The 26163-nt window shown below is 38.0% G+C and overlaps 2 gene segments (V, D, J or C); both read right to left on the bottom strand.

The window, feature by feature from the left end:
- Nucleotides 1-4676: 4676 nt before the first annotated feature.
- Nucleotides 4677-5131, bottom strand: LOC119818509. The segment is given in 2 exon segments: nt 4677-5005; nt 5080-5131. Coding segments are annotated over 2 exon segments (375 nt in total).
- A 5853-nt stretch (nt 5132-10984) lies between these two features.
- Nucleotides 10985-11439, bottom strand: LOC119818911. The segment is given in 2 exon segments: nt 10985-11310; nt 11394-11439. Coding segments are annotated over 2 exon segments (372 nt in total).
- Nucleotides 11440-26163: the final 14724 nt, after the last annotated feature.

The following is a 26163-nucleotide window of genomic DNA, read 5'->3' as shown; positions in this document are numbered from 1 at the left end:
AAAATAAATAATAACAAATGCATACTTGGTTGTGGAGGAAGGGTGAGCCTAATACACTTTTGATGACAGTATACACTAGTGTCCTGACTTTGGAAATTTCATAAAATTACTAAACAAAACTATTCTGCACTCTAGCTTTATTCCTTCAAGCATATACTCAAGAGACTCTGCATCTTACTGTAAAGACAGTAGCACATCAATATATATTGTTACTCTATTAACAGCAGTTGGAAAATGCAATCAACCTAGATTCCAACAAAGGACAAATAGATAATGAAAGCTGGGGCACAAAAACAATGGGATATTCCTCAGTAGTAAAACAAGAATCATGAACTCTATAAATAAGTGGTTAAAACTGGAAAAAAATATTCTGAGTGAGGTCACACTGTTCCATGAAGATAAATACTTCATGTTCTCACTTATATTTGATTCCACGATTTGAATACTTGCTTTGTGTATTTAAATTGTAGAACTCAAATGACTAGAAATGGGTCATTACAGCCTAAGGAATTAAGGGAGATGGTATAATAAAACAGGGACAAAGGGAAACCAGAGGGGGATCCTGGAGAAAAAAATTCTCAAGCATGAAGTGGCACTTGGGATTTGAGAAATTGGGAATTGTTGTAAGGCAAACCAAAATTAGAGGTGATAACAAAATTATGTGTAAATATAGGATCCTTCAGCAGAAGTAAAAAATAAAGTTGTAGATAACATGGAGTGTGTGTTGCCTGAAAAAAATAAAGTGAGATTGCTTATAGTAAAGTTAGGTATAGTATGGAATAAAGACAAACAGAAATAACCTTTGTTGTTTCTATAACAAAAAAGGGGAAATAATAAACAGTAAATAGTTGCCTTGTTCCAAATGTGCAGTTTCTTTGGTTGACAATATTTTCTGTGTTTAGACAATAATGTGATGAGAGAGCATTTATATCAAAACTAATGAATTGTGGGCAAACCTTGTTATATCTAGATAAAATTGTAGTTCAGCTGTTAGTGCTATTTCAAAGGTCTGTTATCATCATGATCTATGGTTATCTGGGTTATTGTAGAAACCTAAGTAGAAAGCACAAAGATGAACTTTAAATTTATTTTAACCTGTGAGCCTTTCAACAGAGGTACTGGCCTGGGTGAGCAGTTTTGTTTTCCAAAGACATGAGTTTTCAATTGAACATCTGAATGCCAAGTTAGAATATTTTTCTATGAGTTAATGGTCAGAGAGACCTAACATACAAGTATGAGGTACTGCAATTGTCTTTAGTTTCCACAATAACTCAATAGTTAGACTTTCTTTCTGAAAACCATTAAAAACTCAATAGGAGCCAGAGCAGATGGGTCTCTTAAGGAAAATATCTTTTCCAACAGGACTGATGCACACATGAACCTACAGAGATTGTGAAAGTATGCACAATGCCTCAAAGATTCAATAGACATGGGTTTCCAGTGATGAGAGATAGAGAGACAGACAGACAGACAAGGGCTCTCAACTCAAAGCAAGAAGTTTCAGCAATTGATGTTTGCAAAAAAGAATTAGTTTTCTGTAATGGACTATCATTGGGTATATTAAACACACTTAAGGGTGGATCCATTCCCAGGATTAGAAGGCCAACACAAAATTACCTCAATTGTATGTTTGTAGATATTTTCTATCATATCGATTTTTACTGTATTTTTTTCACCCAATATGTTTTTTTTTTTTTTTGTGGAGTTAAGGGTGCTTTATTCTGTCTGAAGTGGGAAGTGACTGATGACAGGGAGACCAGAGTGAACATGATAAGTAAATCAAGCAGAGGCAAGAGCAAGCCAAAGCGCTTCAGTCTTTCCACTCTGCATCACAAGACAAAGAACTCTAAAATCAAGTTAAAAACACTGGGGGTACAGAATAGAGGGGAAATCTTTAATACTGATCTTAACAAAATGTTTTGATTAATACTATGGTTTTAGGTTTGAACTGTTTAAATTTTTTTGGTTTGGTTTGGTTTACTTTAGTTTCTCTCCCTCTCTCTCTCTCAATAGTTTCTCTCTCTCTCTTTCTCTCTGTCTCTGTTTCTCTCTGTCTCTGTGTTTGTGTGTGTGTGTATGTGTATGTTTCTGTGATCTGTGTAATTTTGATTGTTTTAATCCTATTTTAAAACTTATTTTTTTTTGCTTATGTGTCTTTTCTCTACAGAGAAAGAGCTGGAAAGTGAGGAGATAGAAAATATCTATAAAAAGTTAGAAGATGGAAATCAGAAATTTTAATATATTGCATTAATTTTAAAAAAAAATACATAAATGTTAATGAAAACTGAGTGAAATAAGCAAGAAAATTTAAACCTCTGAATATTTTAATAAATAATTTTTACTGTTCTTGAGCATGGAAACATCACATGTCAATCACAGCAGGTGCTGATCAGCTAGTAGATTTTAAGTAAGGATACCACAGAGAATACAGAGTAACCTCCACTCAAACCTCATCTTTTTACTATGGATTCTTGGTACCATTGTGCCCTCTTCTGGTTCTGAGATCCCCTGCAGGTTGGTTTGTCAAGGTTTACACAGAAGTGACATTGTCTGCCATGAGCATCAGCACCCCTGCAACTTCAGTGCTCACAGAGCTCAGCTGCAGGGAGAAACGGATCTGGATCTTAGTCGATGATGACTGGATATTTGAGAGATTGGTTTGCATTTATGCCTATATGATTGTCAATGTCTCTCTCAATGTCAGGTTCCTGTTGAAAGGATCCAGTTCTATCAAATCCTTCTTGTAATACACAAAATGAAGACAGACCTGGGTATTTGCAGCTTTCATCTTGTTACAACTGGGGAAGAGCACCTGAACTCAGAGAAGCTCAGTGGATCTTGAGTTCAGCTGTATTCCCCCAGGTGTTCATGTATGACTTCCTTAGACATTCAGAACAGGAGTCAAAAGGAAGAGGAGAAACAACTGTGGCACTCACAGACCATGTAATAACTCAGTAAAAATACTTTCACATTGAGGAGATAAAAGTCAAGCCAATTTGAAATTTAACACAATGTATTTACCATTACGTATTTACATGTATTTAAGGGAATGAAAGGGGAGAAAGATCCTTTGACAAGGGTCCTTATGGGTAGAGGTATATCTCTTTAGACAGTTTTGTCTCTGTCTATCTCTCCGAATCCAGGATCCTCTTATTCTTGGACAGAGAATGTATTAATAAAGCTTTACAGGAGTTGAATGTTTTCACCAGGAAGAATGAATTTAGAAGATGCTTCCAGGAATGAGAGAATCCAAGACAACTACACAATATTTTGTCTGTTTGACTTTAAATTTCTGAAGTGTAACTACAAATATTAACACAAAAATTCATGCTACAGAAAGCCAAGCTACTCACATATGTTTTGTTCTAACTTCAGGATCATGAATCATTTGTGGCTGATATTGCAGTAGAAAAGCAGCTTGAATCTGTCAGTTACATGGCTTCTCTTCTATCACTGACCATAATTGGTATGATGTCATTGGATCTTTCAGTTCATAGGGCAGCACCCTCACGGCAACATCTCATTATAAAGGAGCAGTTCTCTGTACAGTTCAGGAGGCTGAATGGACTTAAGCTGGCATTTATATCATTTGTGACAATGTACAATAGTCTTTGCCTGCTTAATCCATATGGCTTCACAGAGACATATTTCCTACAGAGCAGCACATTGATGATAAAGAAGCTGCTTCTGCCTCATTTTACCTTCTGTTTATTAAATGCAAGGAAGTTAGGACAGGGAGAGGTGTGCCCACCCACTGAGATGGTGGGGCTGATCTAATGGGAGCTCACCAAGGCCAGCTAGACTGGAACTGATAGAGCATGTGATCAAATCGGTCTCTCTGAATGTGGCTGACAAGGAGGGCTAACTGAGAAGCCAAGGACAATTGCACTGGGTTTTAATCCTACTGCACGTACTGGGCTTTGTGGGAGCCTAGTCTGTTTGGATGCTCACTTTCCTAGACCTGGATGGACTGGGGAGGACTTTGGACTTCCCACAGGGCAGGGAACCCTGACTGCTCTTTGAACTGGAGAGGGAGGGGGAAGGGGATGGGGGGGAGGGAAATGGGAGGAGGTGAAAATTTTTTATTAAAGAAAATTAATAATAATAATAATAATAATAAAAGCAATTCATGACCACAATGTATCAAAAACTAAAGACATACCATTTGATTTCATAAGAGAGGTTAATAAACATAACTCAACATCTATAGGGACCCACTTCCAACAAACTGCTATTGATTATTTGTGGGAAATCAAACTAGACTATGAAAGGGGCTTTTTTTTTGCCTGAACACTGTTGATTTGTGTTATATTGTCGTGATTATAGCTTATTCCCAGCTATTCCAGTAACAGTTCCAAACCCTCAGATTGAAGAGATATTTATATCATAATGTATTTCTACAGTTTGTCCTATTTTGTCTATAAACAAAATAATTGTGTCAGTGGAGGTGGTCATTGGGAAACATCTGGTTCAGTTATGGCCTGCTCTGAGGCATCCTGAATCAGCATCACTTCCTTCCCAGCAGTCCTTTTGAAAAGGTGACAAAGACCCTAAAAGACTGATTTGACAGACAAAGGGACACTCCTAGTGGTTATTTTTCAGCAAGTCTCCAGGCTAATCCCTCTGTCATCTCAAACTCAGGGCAGCTTCCTGCTCCTCCAGGGTTTCTGAAGTGCTCAGGATGTGGTTGCAACACTGTGTGTTGCACAGTAATAGATCGCATAGTCTTCAGATGTCAGTCTGCTGAGCTCCATATAGGCTGTGTTGGAGGATGTGTCTGCAGTCAGTGTGGCCTTGCCCTGGAACTTCTGAGCATATTTAGTTTCACCATCTGCTGGATCAATCCTTCCAATCCACTTCAGTCCCTGCCCAGGCTTCTGTTTTATCCAGTACATAAAGTAGCTAGTGAATGTGTATCCTGAAGCCTTACAGGACATCTTCACTGAAGCCCCAGGCCTCACAAGTTCAACCACAGACTGTAGCAGCTGGATCTGTGAGTTCACCCCTGCAAAGAGAAAAGCAGAGTGGATGCCATTGTCACCTGAGAGTGCTGAAATCTATATTTGGGAAGAGTGTTACCTGTAACTGCTGCCAATAGGAAGAGGACAATATAGCTCCATCCCATGGTGAGGACCTTGTGTGCTCAGTGACTGTGGAGAGGACACTAATCATATGATGTTATGGTATGTGCATCCCTGTATTTACCACCATACACTCATGTGATTTGTATATTCATGAACAAGGAACTCCTTAAATAAGGAGGTACACGGCACCTGGATCAGATAGCAAGATGTTGAGGTTCAAATCCTAATCCTTTCTGGGAAAATGATCTCATACTTCTTCCCTGAACACTGTGCAGACCCTCTGTAAATCACATCAGAACCTAAGATCTCAATTGATTTTAGGCCTGAAACAATTACTTCACCTTGAGACAAGGATATGAGATTGAGTTATAAGAGATGATTGTGATTATGAAGGTGATGGCCGTTAGTAATTCCAAAACCTGCTAAATTTTTAGAATTTGTAGCCTCCTTTCAGATATATACAATTTATATTTGCCTTTGCACCCTGTTACATACACAATAAATAAAAACTGACAAAAATGAGCAAAAGGGAACATACCATAGAAACATTTGTATATCAAAGTTTATTACATCATTTTCTCTAATAACTGAATTATGGAAACAAATATAATTGTAAACAGATGATTCCAGCAAGAAAATGTGTTTATATATGCAATACAACAGAAATATTTTATCTAAAGGGAATAAATAAATGGCATTACTCTCAGGAAATTCAATGCAACTATAGACAGCTATATTAAAGACCAACTTAGAAATGCAGACATTATAAGAGTATTTTATTATTAATTTTTAGATTTTGTGACAAAACAATTACATATACCAATACACAAAAATGTTTAAAAGAAACTGTCTAGCATGATAAGAGGAAAAACAGGTGTGTCAAGAAATAAAAGAGTAGAGATTTTCAGGAAATTTACACAGTCTACAATATCAATTTGAGTGAAAATTCTAAACATACATTAAAATAGTTTCAGTTTTCAAGATGACTTTGCTTATTCTTTAATTGTTTATTGATGTATGATATATATTATGATCAAATCTATCACAAATATGTCCCTCTGGCTCCACTTGGGACCTTCCAATTAATCTCTTTCCCAAATTCCAGACCTCTTTTCATCATTAACACAGTGAGTTCAATCAGTGCTATATGCACAGATAGAGTTGGGATCATTCGCAATACATAAACAACTTACAGAACCCGTACAAAGAAAAGTGATTATAATTTCCTCATCAGTCTTGAAAAGCAAACAGACTTCCATGTTTGTGTGGGCCTTCATGCGTGCCTCAACATCATATTTCAATATTTTAAAATATTATTGAATATTTTATCATTAATATCATTAAATTTTATTTAATGGTGAGAGCAGTGCACACATGTACCAAGGGGGATGCATTCACACCTGGTACAATTTAAGAAATTAAATTTTTGTGTTGTACAATGTGGCTGCAAGCAATCAAAATAGTATTGTCAAGACTGCCAGTATACACCTTTACATGATCAGCAATTTTACAGGCTCTCAGTCTGTCTTTGTGTTTGGCTGGATTTTTTTCATTTCTTGTGCTAGAAACTATAGTGGCTGTTAGCTCATAGGTGCAATGTTCAAGTCAAGTAGTAACATTAGAATTCTATGACTTTCTGCCCTGTATTCTGAATCTTACATTCTTTCCAGTGCCTCTTTGTAATGATCATTGTGCTTTAGGTTGGAAGTTAATTGACTCATCTGGGATTGTGTACTCAAACATTCATTTTCAGAACTTTCAGTAGTCATGAATGTCTGCATTAATCATGAAACACAGCACAGAAGAAATTCTGGGATCAAGGCTGAGAGCAGTATCAACTTATGGGAATAGACATAGATATTTTTAAGACAGTTTGACAAGATGGCCATTAGCAATACAAGTAGGATCTACTAGGTAAGTAGTATGTCATCTCCAGTCATGGGTATTTTTTAACATGTGTAATAAGAATTGATACTTTCCTATGAATCTGACCACAAATCCAAGTAGAAAGTAGTTCATTATTACATAACTACTAGGTACTAGTGGATACATCTTAGCTGAAGTCTGATATTGTAGATCAAGAGGTCTGCCACTGTGTAAGACTATTGATGTCTTTTCTCTCCCTTCAGTCTTTATAACACATTTCTGCACTAGTAAACTTACCAAGCAGGGAGAATTTCCTGTTCAGTTCAATGTTGGTTTCTCTATGCCCTACAACTAAAGTCCTCAACTCACAGTGAAATGTAGATTGAATCAACTTTCTTGTTCTCTTTTTACCTGAGAATGATTATAAATAAGAAAACAAAGCACAGCAAATACAGGCATGAGCTGGGGAAAGATTGTTTACAGGTTGATGTAAGAATAAATTAGTGTAGTTGCATGGGAAATCAGTTTGTAGATTTTTACTAAAATTAATCAATAAAACTATGCGGTGTCCCAGCCATATCCCTCCCAAGCATGTGCTCAATGACTCCATATCTTATTAAAGAGTCAGTTCTGTGTCCATGTTTATTGGTGTTCTATTCAAAGAGGCTGGAAGATTGACCAAACCTATATTTCCAACAAAGGATAAATATATAATGAAAATGTTGGCTGTATAAACAATGGAATAATAAAAAGTAGTAAAACATGAGCTAAGAAATCTATAGATAAGTGGATGAAACTAGAAAAATATACTGAGTGAGGTCACCCTAGACCATAAATAAAAATGCTACATGTTCTCACTTATATGTGATTGCAAGATGTGAATATTTAGTTTCTGTGTTTAATTTATATAAACCAAGAGATTTAAAATTGGCTATTGGGGTTTGAGGAATTAAGGTCAAGAATATATAAAATATAGATAAAATGAAAGGAGATCAGGAAAACACAGGTGACAGAATTTGAAACATAAAATAATTTGCAAAATGAAGACATTAATTGTTGGTGTAAGAAAACTCAATTTAAGTTGTAAGAAAATCATATTAAAATGAGGATCCTGAAACATAAGTATACATATCAATGTAAAGGATATAAAATGCATTTGCAGGACATAATGAAGCAAGAACATGAAAGTAAAGAAAAATAGACTATGGAATAAGAGAAATGTAAATATAAGGTTATTTTTATAACAAAATTTCATGAAATAAGGAATATTTTCTAGTTGCCTAGTTTTGCATTTGAGATTTTCTATGTGTTGCCTGAATAAATTTGTGTTCAGCTTTTGGTGTGGCTTTATGGATCGGATGATGATACAGTATTGTTATCAAAAATTATATTTTAAAGTAATTGTATCAAAACTAGTGAGATGTAGATAAACTTGTCATTTAGTTATTAGCATTGTCCCTGTGTTCTTTTTCTGATCATGTTCTATGGATATAAGAGATATATGCTTCCAGAAATATGAGTTAGAGAGCTCATGAATGAGATTTGTAGACCATGAGGTCTGCTACTGTATAAGATCCTTGATGTCTTTTCTCTCCCTTCAAGCTGCCTAGCTCCTTGCCACACAAGAAAAATGCGCCAGCAGGGAGAATTTTCTATTTAGTACAAAGCTGGTTTCTAATTAACTAATTAGTATTTGAACACAGATACCTGCATGGGTGAACTGTTCTGCTCCCAGAAACCATGAGTTATTAATGAACATCTCTGTATGGGCACAAGACAGCTCTCTATGATTTAATAATCAGCGAGGACCTGCAGGTGTTGAGAACACTATGAAGTATTGCCAATGTACTTATTTGTCTACATTAGCTCAATAGTTAGACCTTGTTTCTGAGAAAGAATTTAAAATATAAATAAATTTTAAGAGCTAGAAGTGGTTCATAACTCCAAGAAAAGAGTGTCTTCCAGACACTAAAGAACTGATGCACATATGAAGTCAAGAGCCTGGAAAGCATGCCAAGTCTGCACAGATTCGATCCTAATGGGATCCCAATGTGGAGAGAAGAACACGGACACAGGCTTTCATCCCCTAACCAAGAAATTCTATAATTGATATTTCCTTGCAAAGGAAATGTTTGCTTTCTCTGTTGAAGTATTGTTGGGTGTATTTACTTCACTCAAGACTGGACACAGTCTTGCAGTAGATGGCTAACACAGAATGAAAGCAATATTTTACAGATATTTTCTATGATTTCACATTGTGCATTATTTCTTCAGTCTTACTCGACTTTTACCTATATAACATAGTTTCATAGTTGAGTGTTGTTATGGGTTATATGTATGTAAGTTCCTGTTTTTATTCATACATAAATGATTGTTATTTTAACTTTTCTTTTTTGATTTCTTTCTACAGAGAGAAGAAGCAGGTGTGAATTTGGGGAGGGGATTCAGTAATCAAATATATTGTACATTTTTCAAAAAATGTATAAAATAAATAAAACTAAATAAAATTTTAAAAGAATATCCAAACATGTGAGGAGTTTGACGAGGAATCTTTACTATAGATGAACATGGAAAATTCATATCAATCACAGATGGTGCAAATCAGTTAACTGACTTTAAGGAAGGAAACCACAGAGGATACAGAATCCCCTCAACACTTCACTCCATCTCTCTAATGGAGATTCTTAGCTTCATTGTGCCCCCTCTGGTCCTTTGCTCTTTTGCAAGTTGATTTGTCATGGCTTGCACTGAAGTTGCAGAGTCTGGTTTAACTTGTAACATAGACATTAAATACAGTGTTCAGCTGCATATGTAAATGGCTTTTGATTAACCTGGAGATGCTGAATAGATGTTCCAGAAATTGATTTTATGTTATGCCTATATAATTATCAATGTCCCTCTCAAAACTAGGTTTCTCCTTGGTGACAGTTGTATATATCCAACTCTAGCAATCCCCCTTGTAACATGGTGACCACAGGAAAGAGCAGAATCTTGGCTGCCCTCATTATTCTATACCTGGGGCAGAGCACCTAAAGTCAGAGAATCACAGTCTTGAGCTTAGTTCATGCTCCCACCTGTTTCCAGACACAAGAGCCAACAGGACAGGAGGCATCAATGTGGTATCTATAGATCAGTTAACAACTTCAAAAAACTATATGAAGAAGGAAGTAGAAATCTAGTGAATGTATTGGAAGACATTGCTGGCTGATCAGATGTTACAGTCTACCATGGCCTGGCAGCATTCTCTAAGCTGGGCAACATGGAGGTCTCCCTCCACACAGCAAAAGTTTCCTGCTTTCTACTTAGGCTGATCTGGAAGATGTCTCAAGGTACAGGATTCCTGACTTATCTCAAGCGTTACCTTTAACACATCTCTGGCAAGTGTTCTTCCTTTGATGACAGACATAGTAATAAGGCAAGTGCTCTAGAAATTTTGATAGGCCATGCTTCTACAAACTTAACTGCATGATAGAACCTTGCAACTTAATGCAAATCATGGTATCTCCACAGACAACCCAGTTCTCCATATTCCCATACTGTGAAATAAAGTTGAGCTTTTTCATCAAAACCAGTCTCCCAGAGGGCTGTCTCCATTCCTGTTAAAGGCCACTTTAATAATGTAATTATTTCTTCCATTCTGAGAAGCCAAAATTCTGCTGCACAACACAGGTAGAATTTAAAAACACACATTCATGCTATTTAAGAGTGTGAGAGGAGTTTTGGTTTGGTCAGATGCTGATTATGTGAACTTTACTGGTAAGATTCATATTATACATTATTCAAAGCTACTCCAAAAAGTTTAAGTCTCTTCAAATCCAGAGATAATCTATCACTATGCATTAACACAGTTTTCCTTCATTAGTGTTTTACTACAGAGAAACATGTAAATAGGGGTCAATCAGCATAATTTTATTTATAGAGAAGGAGGCAGAAAAACTGACACTTAGATTATTTCTGTGTAAACCTTTAGGTTAATCATCTCTGTCATCTCAGTCCCAGGGCAACTTCCTGCTCCTCCAGGGTTTCTGAAGTGCTCAGGATGTGGTTGCAACACTGTGTGTTGCACAGTAATAGATCGCATAGTCTTCAGGAGTCAGGCTGCTGAGCTCCATGTAGGCTGTGCTGGAGGATGTGTCTGCAGTCAGTGTGGCCTTGCCCTGGAACTTCTCATTGTAGTCAGTATTATCATTTTCAGGATCAATATATCCAATCCACTCCAGACCCTGAGTAGGCTTCTGCTTCATCCAGGTAATATAGTACTCAGTGATACCATCAGAGGTCCTGCAGGACAGTTTCACTGAGGTCCCAGGCTTCACAAGCTCAGGCCCAGACTGCTGCAGCTGTACCTGGGAGTGGACACCTGTAGAGAAAAGACAGTTTAGGTGTCATTGTCACCTCTGTCCCTCTTTCCTATTCAGATTTGGAACTTGAATGCCCCTTTACCTGTAGTTGCTGACATGGGGAAGAGAATGATCCAGCCCCACTCCATGGTTAGGACCTGTGTGCTCAGTGACTATTGAGTGGATGCTGATCATATGTTATTCTGGGGTGTGGATATCTCTATATTTACCATGTAATTTGCATATTCATGAACAGTGAAGGTCCTAGAACAGCTTTAGAAGAAAGAGGTAGAGGACCTTGGATCAGGCAGGAGGATTCTAAAGTCCAGTTCTAATTTTGTCTGAGTAAATGAAACCCATACTATATCCCCAAGCCTTGTGCCGACCTGTGGATGTAACTTCAAGACATAGCTCTCAGTTTACAAAGAGACTTCAGCCAGAGACAGTTGTTCCTCTTGTGACAAAAGATGTACAGTTAGTAGTTGTGAAAAGGATTTCAAAACTTGTAAATTATGAGAACTTCTAATCTTTTCTCATATACATGAAGGTGGCAAGTATCTCTACAGAAGATTGCATACTAAAACACCTAAACAAATGATCAAAAGTGAAAATGTCTCAAAAAATTTTGCACACAATGCTATTGCTGCATTGTCTACAGTAGATAAATTATAGAAACAAACTATGTCTTTGAACAAATGACTGTATCAAGCAAACATGATATATATGCTATAAAACAATCTATTCATCAATAATGTATAAGGAACTTACATAACTTTGAGGAAAATGAATGCAATTGGTAATGACATTATTAAGATAGCTAAGACCCTCTCAGAAACAGATATTGTCTGAGTCCTATTTGTAGTCCTTAGATATTGTATAGTTAAAAACAATTGTGAATGCACATATGTAAGGATGTAGAAATGAAAATGTCCAAAGGAATAAAAGTGGCAAATGGATATGGAGAGGCAAGAAAATGATAGGTTGATTTTATAGGGTAAATATGAACAGTGGACATTATACACCTATATAAAACTTCTAAACGTATGGAATATTGTTATTTTAGAATAATTTTGTTTATCCCTTGCAATTTTCATTTATGAAAGCAATAGATTTTGATCATGTTCTTACCCACTATGTCCCTCTTATTCCCCTTATGATCCTCCAAAACAAAAAGTCTTTCTTCTAACATATTGATTTCTTTTGTTTATTAACGAATAACTCAGTAAGTCTAATAAATTCTGTCTGTATGAATATGGTGGGTGTTATCTACTAGCTCATAAGTAACGGCCAAGCGGGCATACTTCTAAAAATAGTGATTCTAATTTCCTACGTATTCTTCCAATCCTAATGTCTCCTCAGCTGGCAGTGATCCATGGGGAGTCCCTCCCCCAACTGTGGTGTAGTCTTTTAAGATATTCTTTGTTTAGAAGAGGGAGGGGGCAGGGCACACATGTGCTAAGGAACTTAGAAGACAACTTATAAAGTTCAGTTCTCTTTCTGAGGTGGCTTTCAGAAATAAAACTAATATTGTCAATTTGGCCAAGAGACACATTTACCTGCTTAGCCTTTCCACAAGCTTTCACACTGTAATTTTAACTGATCTAATTTTGTGTAGGACTTAGGCTGGTAACCACAGCTGCTAAGAGGTCATTTGTGCAATGAGAACACTTCAACCACTGTAGACAGAATCCCATGACTTTCAACCTCATTCTCTGAACCTTACATTCTTTCTTTTCTCTTTTTCATGTCGATCCTTGATTTGGGGAAAGGAGGAGGTTGATAAAGAGGATTCACTGTGACTGAGTACTCATTCATTCATTCTCTGCACTTTGACCAGTCATGAATGTCTACAATGATCATTACACACTGCACACAGATGCTTCCATGATCATGGCTGAAACCAGCACTAATCTATTATATAAACACACACACACACACACACACACACACAGGCAGTTAGACAACATAACCATTAGCAATACAACTAGGGTCTACTTGGGCTATATCATTCCTAGTCATGCGTTTTTGAACAGGTTTATCTTGGATAGTGTCTTTCCTGTGGAGCAGTCACAAATCCAGTAAGAAAGCAGTTATTTAGTATGTAATAGTAATCCCTAATTGGTACCTCTTACCTGGAGGCTGATAAAGTAGACTGCAAAGCCAACGTACTGTGTTGGATTTCTCTCCCTGCAGGCTTCACAGCACCTTCCTGCAGTAATATAACCAGCAGGGACAATTTCTCATTCTGTTCAAGATCAATTCTCTATTGCCTCCAACCAAAGTCCTTAGTTCACCCATGAAATTCAAATTAAAACAACTCCAATGATACATTATTGCCTCAATAAAAATGATGGTAAACAAGAAAATAAAAGACCACAAATACAGGCATGCATGTGGGGAAAGGGTAATCTATAGTCACATGTTGACATAAATGTTAACTTCCATAGTGACTTTAGAAATCTTGTTGCTGATAGCTAAAAATACCTTGTACAATAAAAAAGACTTCTGGAGATATCACCATCCCTGATTTCAGTCTGTGCTGTAGAGAAAAGTAATAAAAATTTCATTGTATTCACATAAAAACAGAGAGGTTGATCAATTGAATTGAACTGAAAGCCCAGAAGTAAATCCACAAACCTATGGACACTTGATTTTTGAGAAGGAAGGAAAAGTATACAATACAAAAAAGAAAGCATCTTCAACAAATGGTGGTCTAAATAGTTGTCAACATGTAGAAGAGTGCAAATAGGTCCATATCTATCACCCTGCACAAAACTCAAGGCAAAGTGGACAAAAGGTCTCAACATAAAACCAGATACACTGAACCAGATAGAAGAGAAAGTAAGGAATAACCTTGAACACATTAGCACAGGAGAAAATTTCCTGAACAGAGCATCAATTGCACAGGCAACAAGATCACCAATTAACAAATGGCACGTGATGAAACTAAAAAGCCTTTGGAAGGCAAAGGAAACTATCAAAAATAAATAAAAGGCAGTTTATAGAGTGGTAAAGATCTTTACCAACCCCACATCAAAGAAAGGGTTAACCATCAAAATATATAAAGAACTCAATAGTAGACATAAAAAACAAATAATTCTGGGTTCTGGCTATGACAAACAATGCTGCTATAAACATAGTTGAGCACATGACTTAAATGCCCCTTGACTAAAGAATGGATAAGGAAAATGTGGTACATTTATGCAATGGAGTAATACACAGCAGAAAAAAATAACATCTTGAGTTTTGCAGGAAAATATGTGGAGTTAGAAAACATCATTTTGAGTAAAGTAACCGAGACCCAGAAATACAATTATTACATGTACTCACTCATAAGTAGTTTTAAAACATAAAGCAATGAAAACCAGCCCACAAATCAAAATTCCTAGAGAATCTAGACAGCAATGAGGACCCTAAGAGAGACATATGTACATCTAATCTGCATGGGAAGTAGGAAAAGAAAAGTGTAGAAAGGAAGCGGAGGGCGCCAATCTGTAGAAGGAAGCGGCGGGGCTGCGTCCCGCCACCCGGCCACCTGCTAGCTTTACACCCGAAATAATTACACGGAAACTGTATTCTTTTAAACACTGCTTGGCCCACTAGATTCAGCCTCTTATTGGCTAATTCTCACATCTTCCTTTAACCCATAGTTAGTAATCTGTGTAGCACCACAAGGTGTGGCTTACCAGGAGAGATCTTAACCTGCGTCCATCTCAGAGAGGAGAAGCATGGAGCCTCACTATGGCGACTGCCTGAAGCATCTCCTCCACTCTGCTTCCTTGTTCCCACAATTCTGTTCTGTCTACTCCACCTACCTAATTTTCTGTCTCTTAAAGGGCCAAGGCAGTTCTTTATTAATAATGAAAGTAGCACATAGACACTCCTCCATCAGAAAAGATCTCCTGAGTAAAATGGGAGCATGGGAATCTTGGGGGAGGGCTGAAGGGGAGGGGAGAAGCAGAGAGGGGAGCAGAGAAAAATGTAGAGCTCAATAAAAATTAATAAAAAAGAAAAAATCACTATAAAATGGAGTATAAATCTAAACAGAGAATTTTCAACAGAGGAATCTCAAATGTTGGGGAAGCACTTTAAGAAAATTTCAACATTGTTAGCCATCATGAACACTGAGGAGACAGTGAGGCTGGCACTCAGATGTCCCCAATACAAAAGAACTCTAAGATTCCATCTTACACATATCAGAATGAATAATATTAAAATCACAGGAACACATCATGCTAAAGAGGATATAAAGCAAGAAAAACTCTCTTCCACTGATGATGGGAGAGAAAACTTGTGCAGCCACCTTGGAAATTAATATGTAAGTTTCTCAGAAATGGGGAACTTCTACCTCAAGATCTACCTATACAACCTCGGGCGTATACCCTAAGGACACCCCAACCTATTCCAATGATACCTGCTCAACTATGTTCAGAGCAGCATTATACATAATAGACAGAAACTGGAAACAAACTAGATGTCCCTCAAACAAAGAGTGGATAAAGAAATTGTGATACATTTACTGAGCTATTAAAATATGACATCAAGAAATAATACTTAGTTATTAAAAAATGACACCAAGAAATATGTGGAAAAATGGATAGAACTAGAAAATTCATCCTGATTGAGATATCTGTAAAGGAGAACCATGTTACAATCCACAGGTAGTCAAAGTAACAAAGAGAGTTCAAGGGGTAACATATGAATCTCCCTTGGATGGGGGAATAGAATGGACATCATGGTTGGATGTGAGGCTTAAATGTGACAGGAAGAGAATGGGTCAAATGTAGGGAAAATGGAGAGAGAGTATTGGGAGAGACAACTGTATTTGGGAGGCATCTCAGGGACAAGATAGACACCTATCACAATAGAAATTCACTGGAATCTATGGAGGTGACCCTAACAATGGGAGCTCCAGAATCTGAACTGACAATCTCCAATAACCAGGTAACACTTTTAGTGGAGGGATTAGGACACCAATCCATCCACAAAACCTCCAGCCTACAAATTTTCCTGACTACAGATACACTAAGGTATAAGTAGCACAGAAATTGTGGGAGTGGTCAAGCAATGACTGGTCCAAGTTAGGACCCATGGAATGCGATGCAATGCTTGGAGGGCCATGATCCAGAGAATGGATAGCTCAGAGACCTAAGATAAAACCACACAAGACTGTGAACTGGATGGGGGAAGTAGGGAAAATGCAGGTAGGGACTGGAATGAGAGGAAGGAAGGAAAACAGCAGTTTGGTGGAATGCCAATGCCTATCACGGTTGATAATAGAGAAATACTTGCCTGGTTAAGCAGTATAGATTAACAGAGACATACTGTTCTCATAAGGGAATTGATTCACAAAGTCCTGGACTCTGGGAGATTGTGAAGAAATGATAAGAGCATCTTCTCCTAAGACGGACAAATTGAGTATCACAGACTGTCTACCAGAAGATCCATCATTCATTGGGATGAGTGAATGCCTGAACCTAGGCAGCCACCCTGAGAGGGACCACAGGCATTCCCCAAACCCCCCAACACACACTACCTGCTCTTCCTGCAGGGGTTATTCTCCTCGGATACTGCCTTTCTCTTCCTGTACCTTCCCAGCTTGCACCCAGAACACCCCCCCCGGCTTCATCCTCCCGTCTTTGGGGCCACAAAATCCCACAGATCAGCCTGTTTGGGCACCTGGACCTGGAATTGAGTGCACACAGGCCGGTGGGAGGTCCCCTGTTTCAATAGCCTGCCTACAGCAACGTAGGCCCTTTGTCAGTGAGCCACTTGACCAGCAAGGAGACCTGACTGTCTACCAGAAGATCCATCATTCATTGGGGTGAGTGAATTGAATTCATTGGGGTGAATTGAACTTCTAAAAGAAGACCCAAAGGGGATTGTTCAGAGGAAGAAATGGGCAGGTGCCAATGCAAGAATTCCTCCAACAATTTGAAAAACAACATGAAAGCACCAGAACCCAGCAAACTTATAAAAGGAGGACTTGAACACACTAATCAAGAAGAAGTAGAAAAAAATTTCTTTATGAAATTAATAGAGTCCCTTAAACAGGAGGTGAAAAACTCCCTTAAAGAAATGGACGAGAAGAATAACAAAAAGTTTGAAAAATTGAGTAAATCCATAAATGATATCCTAGGAAACCAAGAAAAAACAATCAGATAATGGAAACAGTGCAAGATTTGAAAACTGAAAAGGAGGCAAGGAAGAAAACACAAACCAAGGGCCAGCTGGATATGGAAAATCTATGTAAATGAACAGAGACTACAGAAACAAGCATAACCAACAGAATACAAGAGATAGAAGAAAGAATCTGCGATTCTGAAGATACCATAGAGAAAATAAAAGCACTGATCAAAGAAAACAGCAAATCCAACAAATTCTCATCACAAAACATCCAGGAAATCTGGGACACAATAAAAAGACCAAACCTAAGAATAAGAGGCATAGAAGAAGGAGAAGAATTACAACTCAATGGTCCAGAAAATATATTTAATAAAATTATAGAAGAAAACTTCCCAAAACTGAAGAAAGATATTCCTATTAAGGTTCAAGAAGCTTACAGAACACCAAATAGACTGGATCAAAAAAAAAAAATCATCCCCTCGCCATATTATACTCAAAACGCAAAACATACAGAATAAAGAAAGAATATTAAGAGCTGCAAAGGAAAAAGGTCAAGTAACTTATAAAGGTAAACCTATCAGACTAACACCTGACTTCTCTATGGAAACCATGAAAGCCAGAAGGTCCTGGATAGATGTTTTGCAGAAACTAAGAGATCATGGATGCAAGCCCAGAATACTATACCCAGCCAAGCTTTCATTCACTATAAATGGAGAAAACAAAATATTCCAAGATAAAAACAAATTTAAACAATACATAGCCACAAATCCAGCCTTACAAAAAGTAATAGAAGGAAATTCACAAACAAAGGAGTCCAGCATTGCCCAAAATAACTCAGACATCTAGCGACCCTTCACCAGCACATCTCAAAGAAAGGAAACACACAATCTCTACTACCAAAAAAATAACAACCGAGTTAACATCCACTGGTCATTAATATCACTTAATATCAATGCACAGGCTAAGAGATTGGATACGAAAACAGGATCCAACATTCTGCTGTTTACAAGAAACACACCTCAACCACAAAGACAGACATCTACTCAGAGTAAAGGGTTGGGAAATGGTTTATCAAGCAAATGGACCTAAGAAACAAGCGGGTGTGGCCATACTAATTTCTAACAAAGTTGACTTCAAATTAAAACAAATCAGAAGAGATGGAAAGGGACACTTTATACTCATTACAGGAAAAATCCTTCAGAATGAAGTCTCAATCCTGAATATCTATGCTCCTAATACAAAAGCACCCATATATGTAAAAGAAACATTACTAGAACTCAAGGCAACAATCAAACCACACACACTAATAGTAGGAGACTTCAACACTCCTCTCTCACCAATGGACAAGTCAATTAGACAGAAACCTAACAGAGAATTAAGAGACTTAATAGAGGTAATGAACCAAATGGACTTAACAGACATCTATAGAACATTCCACCCAAACAGGAAAGAATATACCTTCTTCTCTGCGGCTCATGGAACCTATTCAAAAATTGACCACATACTCGGTAAAAAAGCAAACTTCCACAGTTACAAAAACATACTAGTAACCACCTGCATCTTATCGGATCACCATGGATTAAAATTAGAATTCAACAACAATGCTACCCCCAGAAAGCCTACAAACTCATGGAAACTGAACAGTCAACTATTGAACCACACCTGGGTCAAGGAAGAAATAAAGAAAGAAATGAAAGTCTTCCTTGAATTTAATGAAAATAAAGACACAACATACTCAAAGCTATGGGACACTATGAAAGCAGTGCTAAGACGAAAATTCATAGCACTAAATGCCCACTTAAAAAAAAAAAAACAGAGGGCCTGGCGGTGGTGGCGCACGCCTTTAATCCCAGCACTCGGGAGGCAGAGGCAGGCGGATCTCTGAGTTCGAGGCCAGCCTGGTCTACAAGAGCTAGCTTCAGGACAGGCTCTAGAAACTACAGGGAAACCCTGTCTCGAAAAACCAAAAAAAAAAAAAAATCAAAGAAAGCAGACATTGGAGACTTAACAGCATACCTGAAAGTTCTAGAAAAGAAAGAAGCAGACTCACATAGGAGGAGTAGAAGACTGGAAATTATCAAACTGAGGGCTGAAATCAACAAAATAGAAACACAGAAAACAATCCAAAGAATCAATGAAACAAAAAGCTGGTTCTTGGAGAAAATCAACAAGATTGACCAACCCCTAGCCAAACTAATCAAATGGCAGAGAGAGAACAAACAAATTAATAAGATTAGAAATGAAAAGGGGGACATAACCACAGACACAGAGGAAACTCAGAGAATCATTAGATCTTACTAGAAAAGCCTGTATGCCACAAAATTGGAAAATGTAAAACAAATGGATACTTTTTTAGAAAAGTACCATATACCAAAGTTAAACCAGGACCAAGTGAACAATCTAAATAGTCCTGTTAGTTGCGAAGAATTAGAAACTGTTATCAGAAACCTCCCTACCAAAAAAATCCCAGTACCAGATGGTTTCAAAGCAGAATTCTACCAGAACTTCCAAGAAGACCTAATACCCATACTCCTTAACGTATTTCATAATATAGAAACAGAACAGTCATTGCCAAATTCCTTTTATGAAGCTACAATTAACCTGATACCTAAACCACACAAAGACTCAACCAAGAAAGAGAATTACAGGCCAATCTCACTCATGAACATTGATGCAAAAATTCTCAGTAAAATACTGGCAAACTGAATCCAGGAACACATTAGAAAAATTATCCACTATGATGAAGTAGGCTTCATCCCAGAGATGCAGGGCTGGTTCAACATATGAAAATCTATCAATGTAATCCATCATATAAAAAAACTGAAGGATAAAAACCATGTGATCATCTCATTAGATGCTGAAAAAGCATTTGACAAAATTCAACATCCCATTATGGTAAAGGTCTTAGAGACATTAGGGATAAAAAGGTCATTCCTAAATATAATAAAGGCTATTTACAGCAAGCCGACAGCTAACATCAAATTAAATGGAGAGAAACTCAAGGCCATCCCACTAAATTCAGGAACACGACAAGGCTGTCCACTCTCTCCTTATCTCTTCAATATAGTGCTTGAAGTTCTAGCAATAGCAATAAGACTACACAAGCGGATCAAGGGGATTTGAATTGGAAAGGAAGAAGTTAAACATTCGTTATTTGCAGATGATATGATAGTGTACATAAGCGGCCTGAAAAACTCCACCAAAGAACTCTTACAGCTGATAAACTCCGTTAGTATCATGGAAGGATACAAGATCAACTCCAAAAAATCAGTTGCCCTCCTATATACAAAGGATAAGGAAGCAGAAAAAGAAATCAGAGAAGCATCACCTTTCACGATAGCCACAAATAGCATAAAATATCTTGGGGTAATCCTAACCAAGGAAGTGAAAGCCCTATTTGACAAGAACTTTAAGTCTTTTAAGAAAGAAATTGAAGAAGACACCAAAAAATGGAAGGATCTCCCTTGCTTGTGGATTGGGAGGATCAACATAGTAAAAATGGCAATACTACCAAAGGCAATCTATAGATTTAATGCAATCCCCTTAAAGATCCGATCAAAATTCTTCACAGATCTTGAGAGGACAATAATCAACTTTATATGGAAGACCAAGAAACCCAGGATAGCCAAAACAATCTTATACAATAAAGGAACTTCTGGAGGCATTACCATATCTGACTTCAAACTCTATTACAGAGCTACAGTATTGAAAACAGCTTGGTATTGGCATAAAAATAGAGAAGTTGACCAATAGAACCGAATAGAAGACCTGGATCTTAACCCACAAACCTATGAACACCTGATTTTCGATAAAGGTGCTAAAAGTACAGAATGGAAGAAAGAGAACATCTTCAACAAATGGTGCTGGCATAACTGGATGTCAACCTGTAGAAGAATGAAAGTAGATCCATATCTATCACCATGCACAAAACTCAAGTCCAAGTGGATTAAAGACCTCAATATCAATCTGAACACACTGAACCTGTTAGAGGAGAAAGTAGGAAGCCTGTAATTCATGATCCTAAAGAAGCTAAATAAGAAGGTGAATCCAAAGAAAAACATAGCTATCCTCCTGGATATTGGAAGTAGACAAGATTGCTAGGCAAAAAAAAATGGGAACTTGGGGGTGGGGTGTGATGGGGGATGGGGGGATGGGGAGGGAAAAGTATGAAGTGGAGGATGGGAAGAGCTTGGGGGAATAGGATATTTGGGATATAGGATATACTCTACAACATTTAGGAACAGGAGACTGCTTCCTACGTATAGCCCCAGCAGCACAGACATTAAGGGCAACATTGAATAAATGGGACCTCCTGAAGCTGAGCAGCTTCTGTAAAGAAAAGGACCCTGTCACTAAGACAAAAAGGCAGCCTACTGACTGGGAAAAGATCTTCACCAACCCTGCAACAGACAAAGGTCTGATATCCAAAATATATAAGGAACTCAAGAGACTAGACTTTAAAATGCTAATTAACCCAATTAAAAATGGGGCACTGAACTGAATAGAGAATTCTCAACAGAAGAAGTTCAAATGGCCAAAAGACACTTAAGGGCATGCTCAACCTCCTTAGCAATCAGGGAAATGCAAATCAAAACAACTTTGAGATACCATCTTATACCTGTCAGATTGGCTAAAATCAAAAACACCAATGATACCCTTTGCTGGAGAGGTTGTGAAGTAAGGGGTACACTCATCCATTGCTGGTGGGAATGCACACTTGTGCTATCACTTTGGAGAGCAGTGTGGCGGTTTCTCAGGAAATTCGGGATCAACCTACCCCAGGACCCAGCAATCCCATTCTTGGGAATTTACCCAAGAGATGCCCAATCATATTACAAAAGCATTTGTTCAACCCTGTTTATAGCAGCATTATTTGTAATAACCAGAACCTGGAAATAACCTAGATGCCCTTCAGTGGAAGAATGGATGAAGAAAGTATAGGATATATACATATTAGAGTACTACTCAGCGGTAAAAAACAATGACATCTTGAATTTTGCATGCAAATGGATGGAAATAGAAAACACCATCCTGAGTGAGATAACCCAGGCCCAAAAAGATGAACATGGGATGTACTCACTCATAATTGGTTTCTAGCCATAAAGAAAGGACATCAAGCCTGTAATTCATGATCCTAAAGAAGCTAAATAAGAAGGTGAATCCAAAGAAAAACATAGCTATCCTCCTGGATATTGGAAGTAGACAAGATTGCTAGGCAAAAAAAAATGGGAACTTGGGGGTGGGGTGTGATTGGGGGATGGGGGGATGGGGAGGGAAAAGTATGAAGTGGAGGATGGGAAGAGCTTGGGGGAATAGGATATTTGGGATATAGGAAGGGTGGATTTGGGAGCAGGGAATTATATGTCTTAATTATGGGAGCCATTCTAGCATTGGCAGAGTCTTGACTCTAGAGGGGTTCCCAGGTATCCAGGAAGATACCCCCAGCTAGTTCCTTGGGCAGCTGAGGAGAGGGAGCCAGAAATGTCCAGATTCTATTGCCATACTCATGAATATCTTGCATATCACCATAGAACCTTCACCTGGCGATGGATGGAGAAAATGACTGAGTCCCACTTTGGAGCACGGGACTGAGCTCCCAAGGTCCTGATGAGGAGCAAAAGGAGGGTGATCATGAGCAAGGAAGTCAGAACCATGAGCAGTGCATTCACCCATTGAGACGGTCGGACAAAACTAACGGGAGTTTTCCAAGTCCAGTTGGAATGGGACTGATGGAACAGGTGACCATACCGGACTCTCTGAATGTAGCTGACGGTGGAGGAGGACTGAGAAACGAAGGACAATGGCGATGGGCTTGGACTCTACAGCATGGACGGGCTCACTGTGAGCCTTGTCAGTTTGGGTGCTCACCTTTCTGGACTTAGGGGGAGTTGGGAGGACCTTGGACTTCACATAGTGAAGGGAACCCTGATGGCTCTTTGGCCTGGTGAGGGAGAGAGTGGGGGTATGGGTGGAAGGGAGGGGAGGAAAGGGGGAGGAGGAGGGGAGGAGATGGAAATTTTTAATAAAATTGGGGAAAATTGAGTATCACACTATGTAACAGGCTTCTGATTATAGGAAAAGTTATTGGGACTGAAGAAGACTATGTGAAATGCATAAACCCTGAATCTACTCTTCAAAGCATATTCATACGAATTGGATTGATGAATGAGTATTATTAATATCCCAACAGGGATATTGGTCATGTCCTAGGAGTTAGACATTTACTTAATGTGTGATCAAATATTTCTGTTCCAAAGTGTTGACCCAGTTATGTCAGACATGTGTTGACACTGACAATAACCGGGGAATATGTGGGTCAACTTTACAAATTTAAAACTGATTTTTGCATACATAGTGGTTATGAAATATATTTATTCAATAAGAATTAATTTTAGTCCTATCATTCCTTTCATCAGTAGTTAACCACAGGTTTTTACCAAGTCTTTAGGTTAACCATGTCTGTCTTCTCATCCCAAGACAGCCTCCTACTCCTTCAGAGTTTCTGAACCAGCTCAGCTGTAGATATGAAACTGTGACTTACACAGTAATAGATGACAGACTACTCATATTAGGCTTCTGAGCTCCATGTAGGAAGTATCAGGCACTGTGTCTACTCTGTCTTCAAACTTCCGATAATGTTTGGCAGTTTCCATCCAATTCTTTCAAGCCCATATCCAGAGTTCTGTGATACTGATGGGGAAGATATGAGTAAAATTCCTTGCATGACACATTTAATGTGCCTCTAGAATTCCTTAGTTCAGCCACAGGTTTCTCCATTTGAACATGGGAGCAGACACTTAGGAAAAGATGCCTTTGTCACTTCATTTTCTGGCTTCTCACTAAGTCTGGTCCTGGGAACACACTTACCTGTTCCTGATGACACCAGGTAGAGGATGAGCAAACTGCAGTTTATGCTGAGAACCTGTGTGCTCAGTGACAGTGATCAAGAGAGTATTATTGTGGAATTGTGGGATAGGTGGACATCACTGTATCTACAAACATAATTTCTGAAATTTATACATGAATGAGGAAGAGCATTCCTTAGATCAAAGCAGGAATCTGTTTGACCCAGAAAGGTAAATGTTTTCTGAGTTAGTCAGTGGGATGGTGAGTTCCAAGTCCTAAAACTCTCTGGGGAAATGCATTCCCAGTTCTGTTATTGCACCTGTGCATACAGAGCTCTCCCATCCCACTGAGAACTATGTCATCACATCCATGTTTGTTAATGTGACCCACATGTCAATGATTCATGGGCCATCTGATGCTCCTCAGAGTCAACCATAATAGTGATGCTATGAAGATGCATTGATGAGCCTTCCCCCATCATACACTAGCATAGAACTCTGGAGACTGTTGTTGTCCTTTTAGGACCAGTGTTCTGCAGAGCTGTGGACACATTGGAGGTATGAGCTCTGTATTTTTGGGACAATTTCCCAAAAATATTTTCTATGATTCTGATGCCCAAATATGCTTAACCTATAATAATGAGTGGTTAATAACATAGTTTCCTATCCAGTGGCAATAGGCAAATTCCAATTTGGCTCATATATTATAATTTGACCTCATGTATTTATTGTATTAAACAAAGACTATCTCAAGTATTGAGATAGCACAGGGATCTCACATTTCAACTACTCCACATTCTCTGAATGTAATGATGTCAATGGAATCCACAGAAGAAATCAGTCAGTGCACAACTTCGTTATCAGCTTCTGCTAATTTTATTTCCCAGGCATTGGTGAATTAATCTACAGTACCACCTGCTGATTTGGAGAATCAGCTAATACAAGTTTGTGTATGAGCTCACACAGTGCCCAAACTATAACTCTCACATCTGTCTTCAGTGTCCTAAGGTGATGATTAGTAGATGATTCAAGGATGAATGGTGAGCTGCGCATAGCTGTTTGCCACACCTCCATGAAACCCAATCTTTTCTTAGGTGTTATGGGATCTGTCTATAGCAGCCACCACTGATGATGAAGTTGATACACAGTTCAACTGATGGAGGGAGTCTACAAGCACTCCACCTGGTCAAAATCCAAACATACTTTAGAACAACGGTGACCCTCGGTTATCCAATGGCCTGTGAGAGTTGATTCTGTATCAGTATAGGTTCATGTTCTCTTGAGTATTGAGAATGTAGGACAGGTTTCTGAGAACATGAAGAAAGTAAACATGGGATCAGGGAATAATGTATGATCTCAGAACCTAACTCAATTAGCAAATGCATATATTTATTAGATTAATGATTTTTGAAGAAAGGGCTTTAGTAATACCAACTTACAATAATTACACTTATGTGGCTGTACATTTTTATCCATATTTTACATTCTAAGACACTGGATTCTGCTCAACCATAAAGCCAGACTTAACTATACACCTGAGGTTAAGTAACCCATTAAAAGCATGAAAATATTTTTGTTTAGCCAGACTTTATTTATTTACCTCTTACCAGTCAAATTCGTATTTTCATTTATTGAAAGCTACCATGACAAAGAGAGCAGTCTTTAATAATCCAGAAATATTTTTGTCATAAAGCATAATCACAGCTTTCAGTTTTTATTATTTTATTAAGGAACATACTTGTCCATGGAGATGGTCATTGTTGAAGAGACTGTCACAGTATGATGTGCTCAAGGGCTTCTTCAGTCAGCATTATATTATTTATGTGTGTAATATGAAAAAAGGAAAAACTATAGTACTGTGAGAAGTCAAAAAATGGACACTCAGATGACTATTTATGAGCA

The sequence above is a fragment of the Arvicola amphibius genome, chromosome 7 (genome assembly GCF_903992535.2).
Source record: "Arvicola amphibius chromosome 7, mArvAmp1.2, whole genome shotgun sequence".
NCBI lineage: Eukaryota > Metazoa > Chordata > Mammalia > Rodentia > Cricetidae > Arvicola > Arvicola amphibius.
This window is presented reverse-complemented; position numbering and strand designations above follow the sequence as displayed.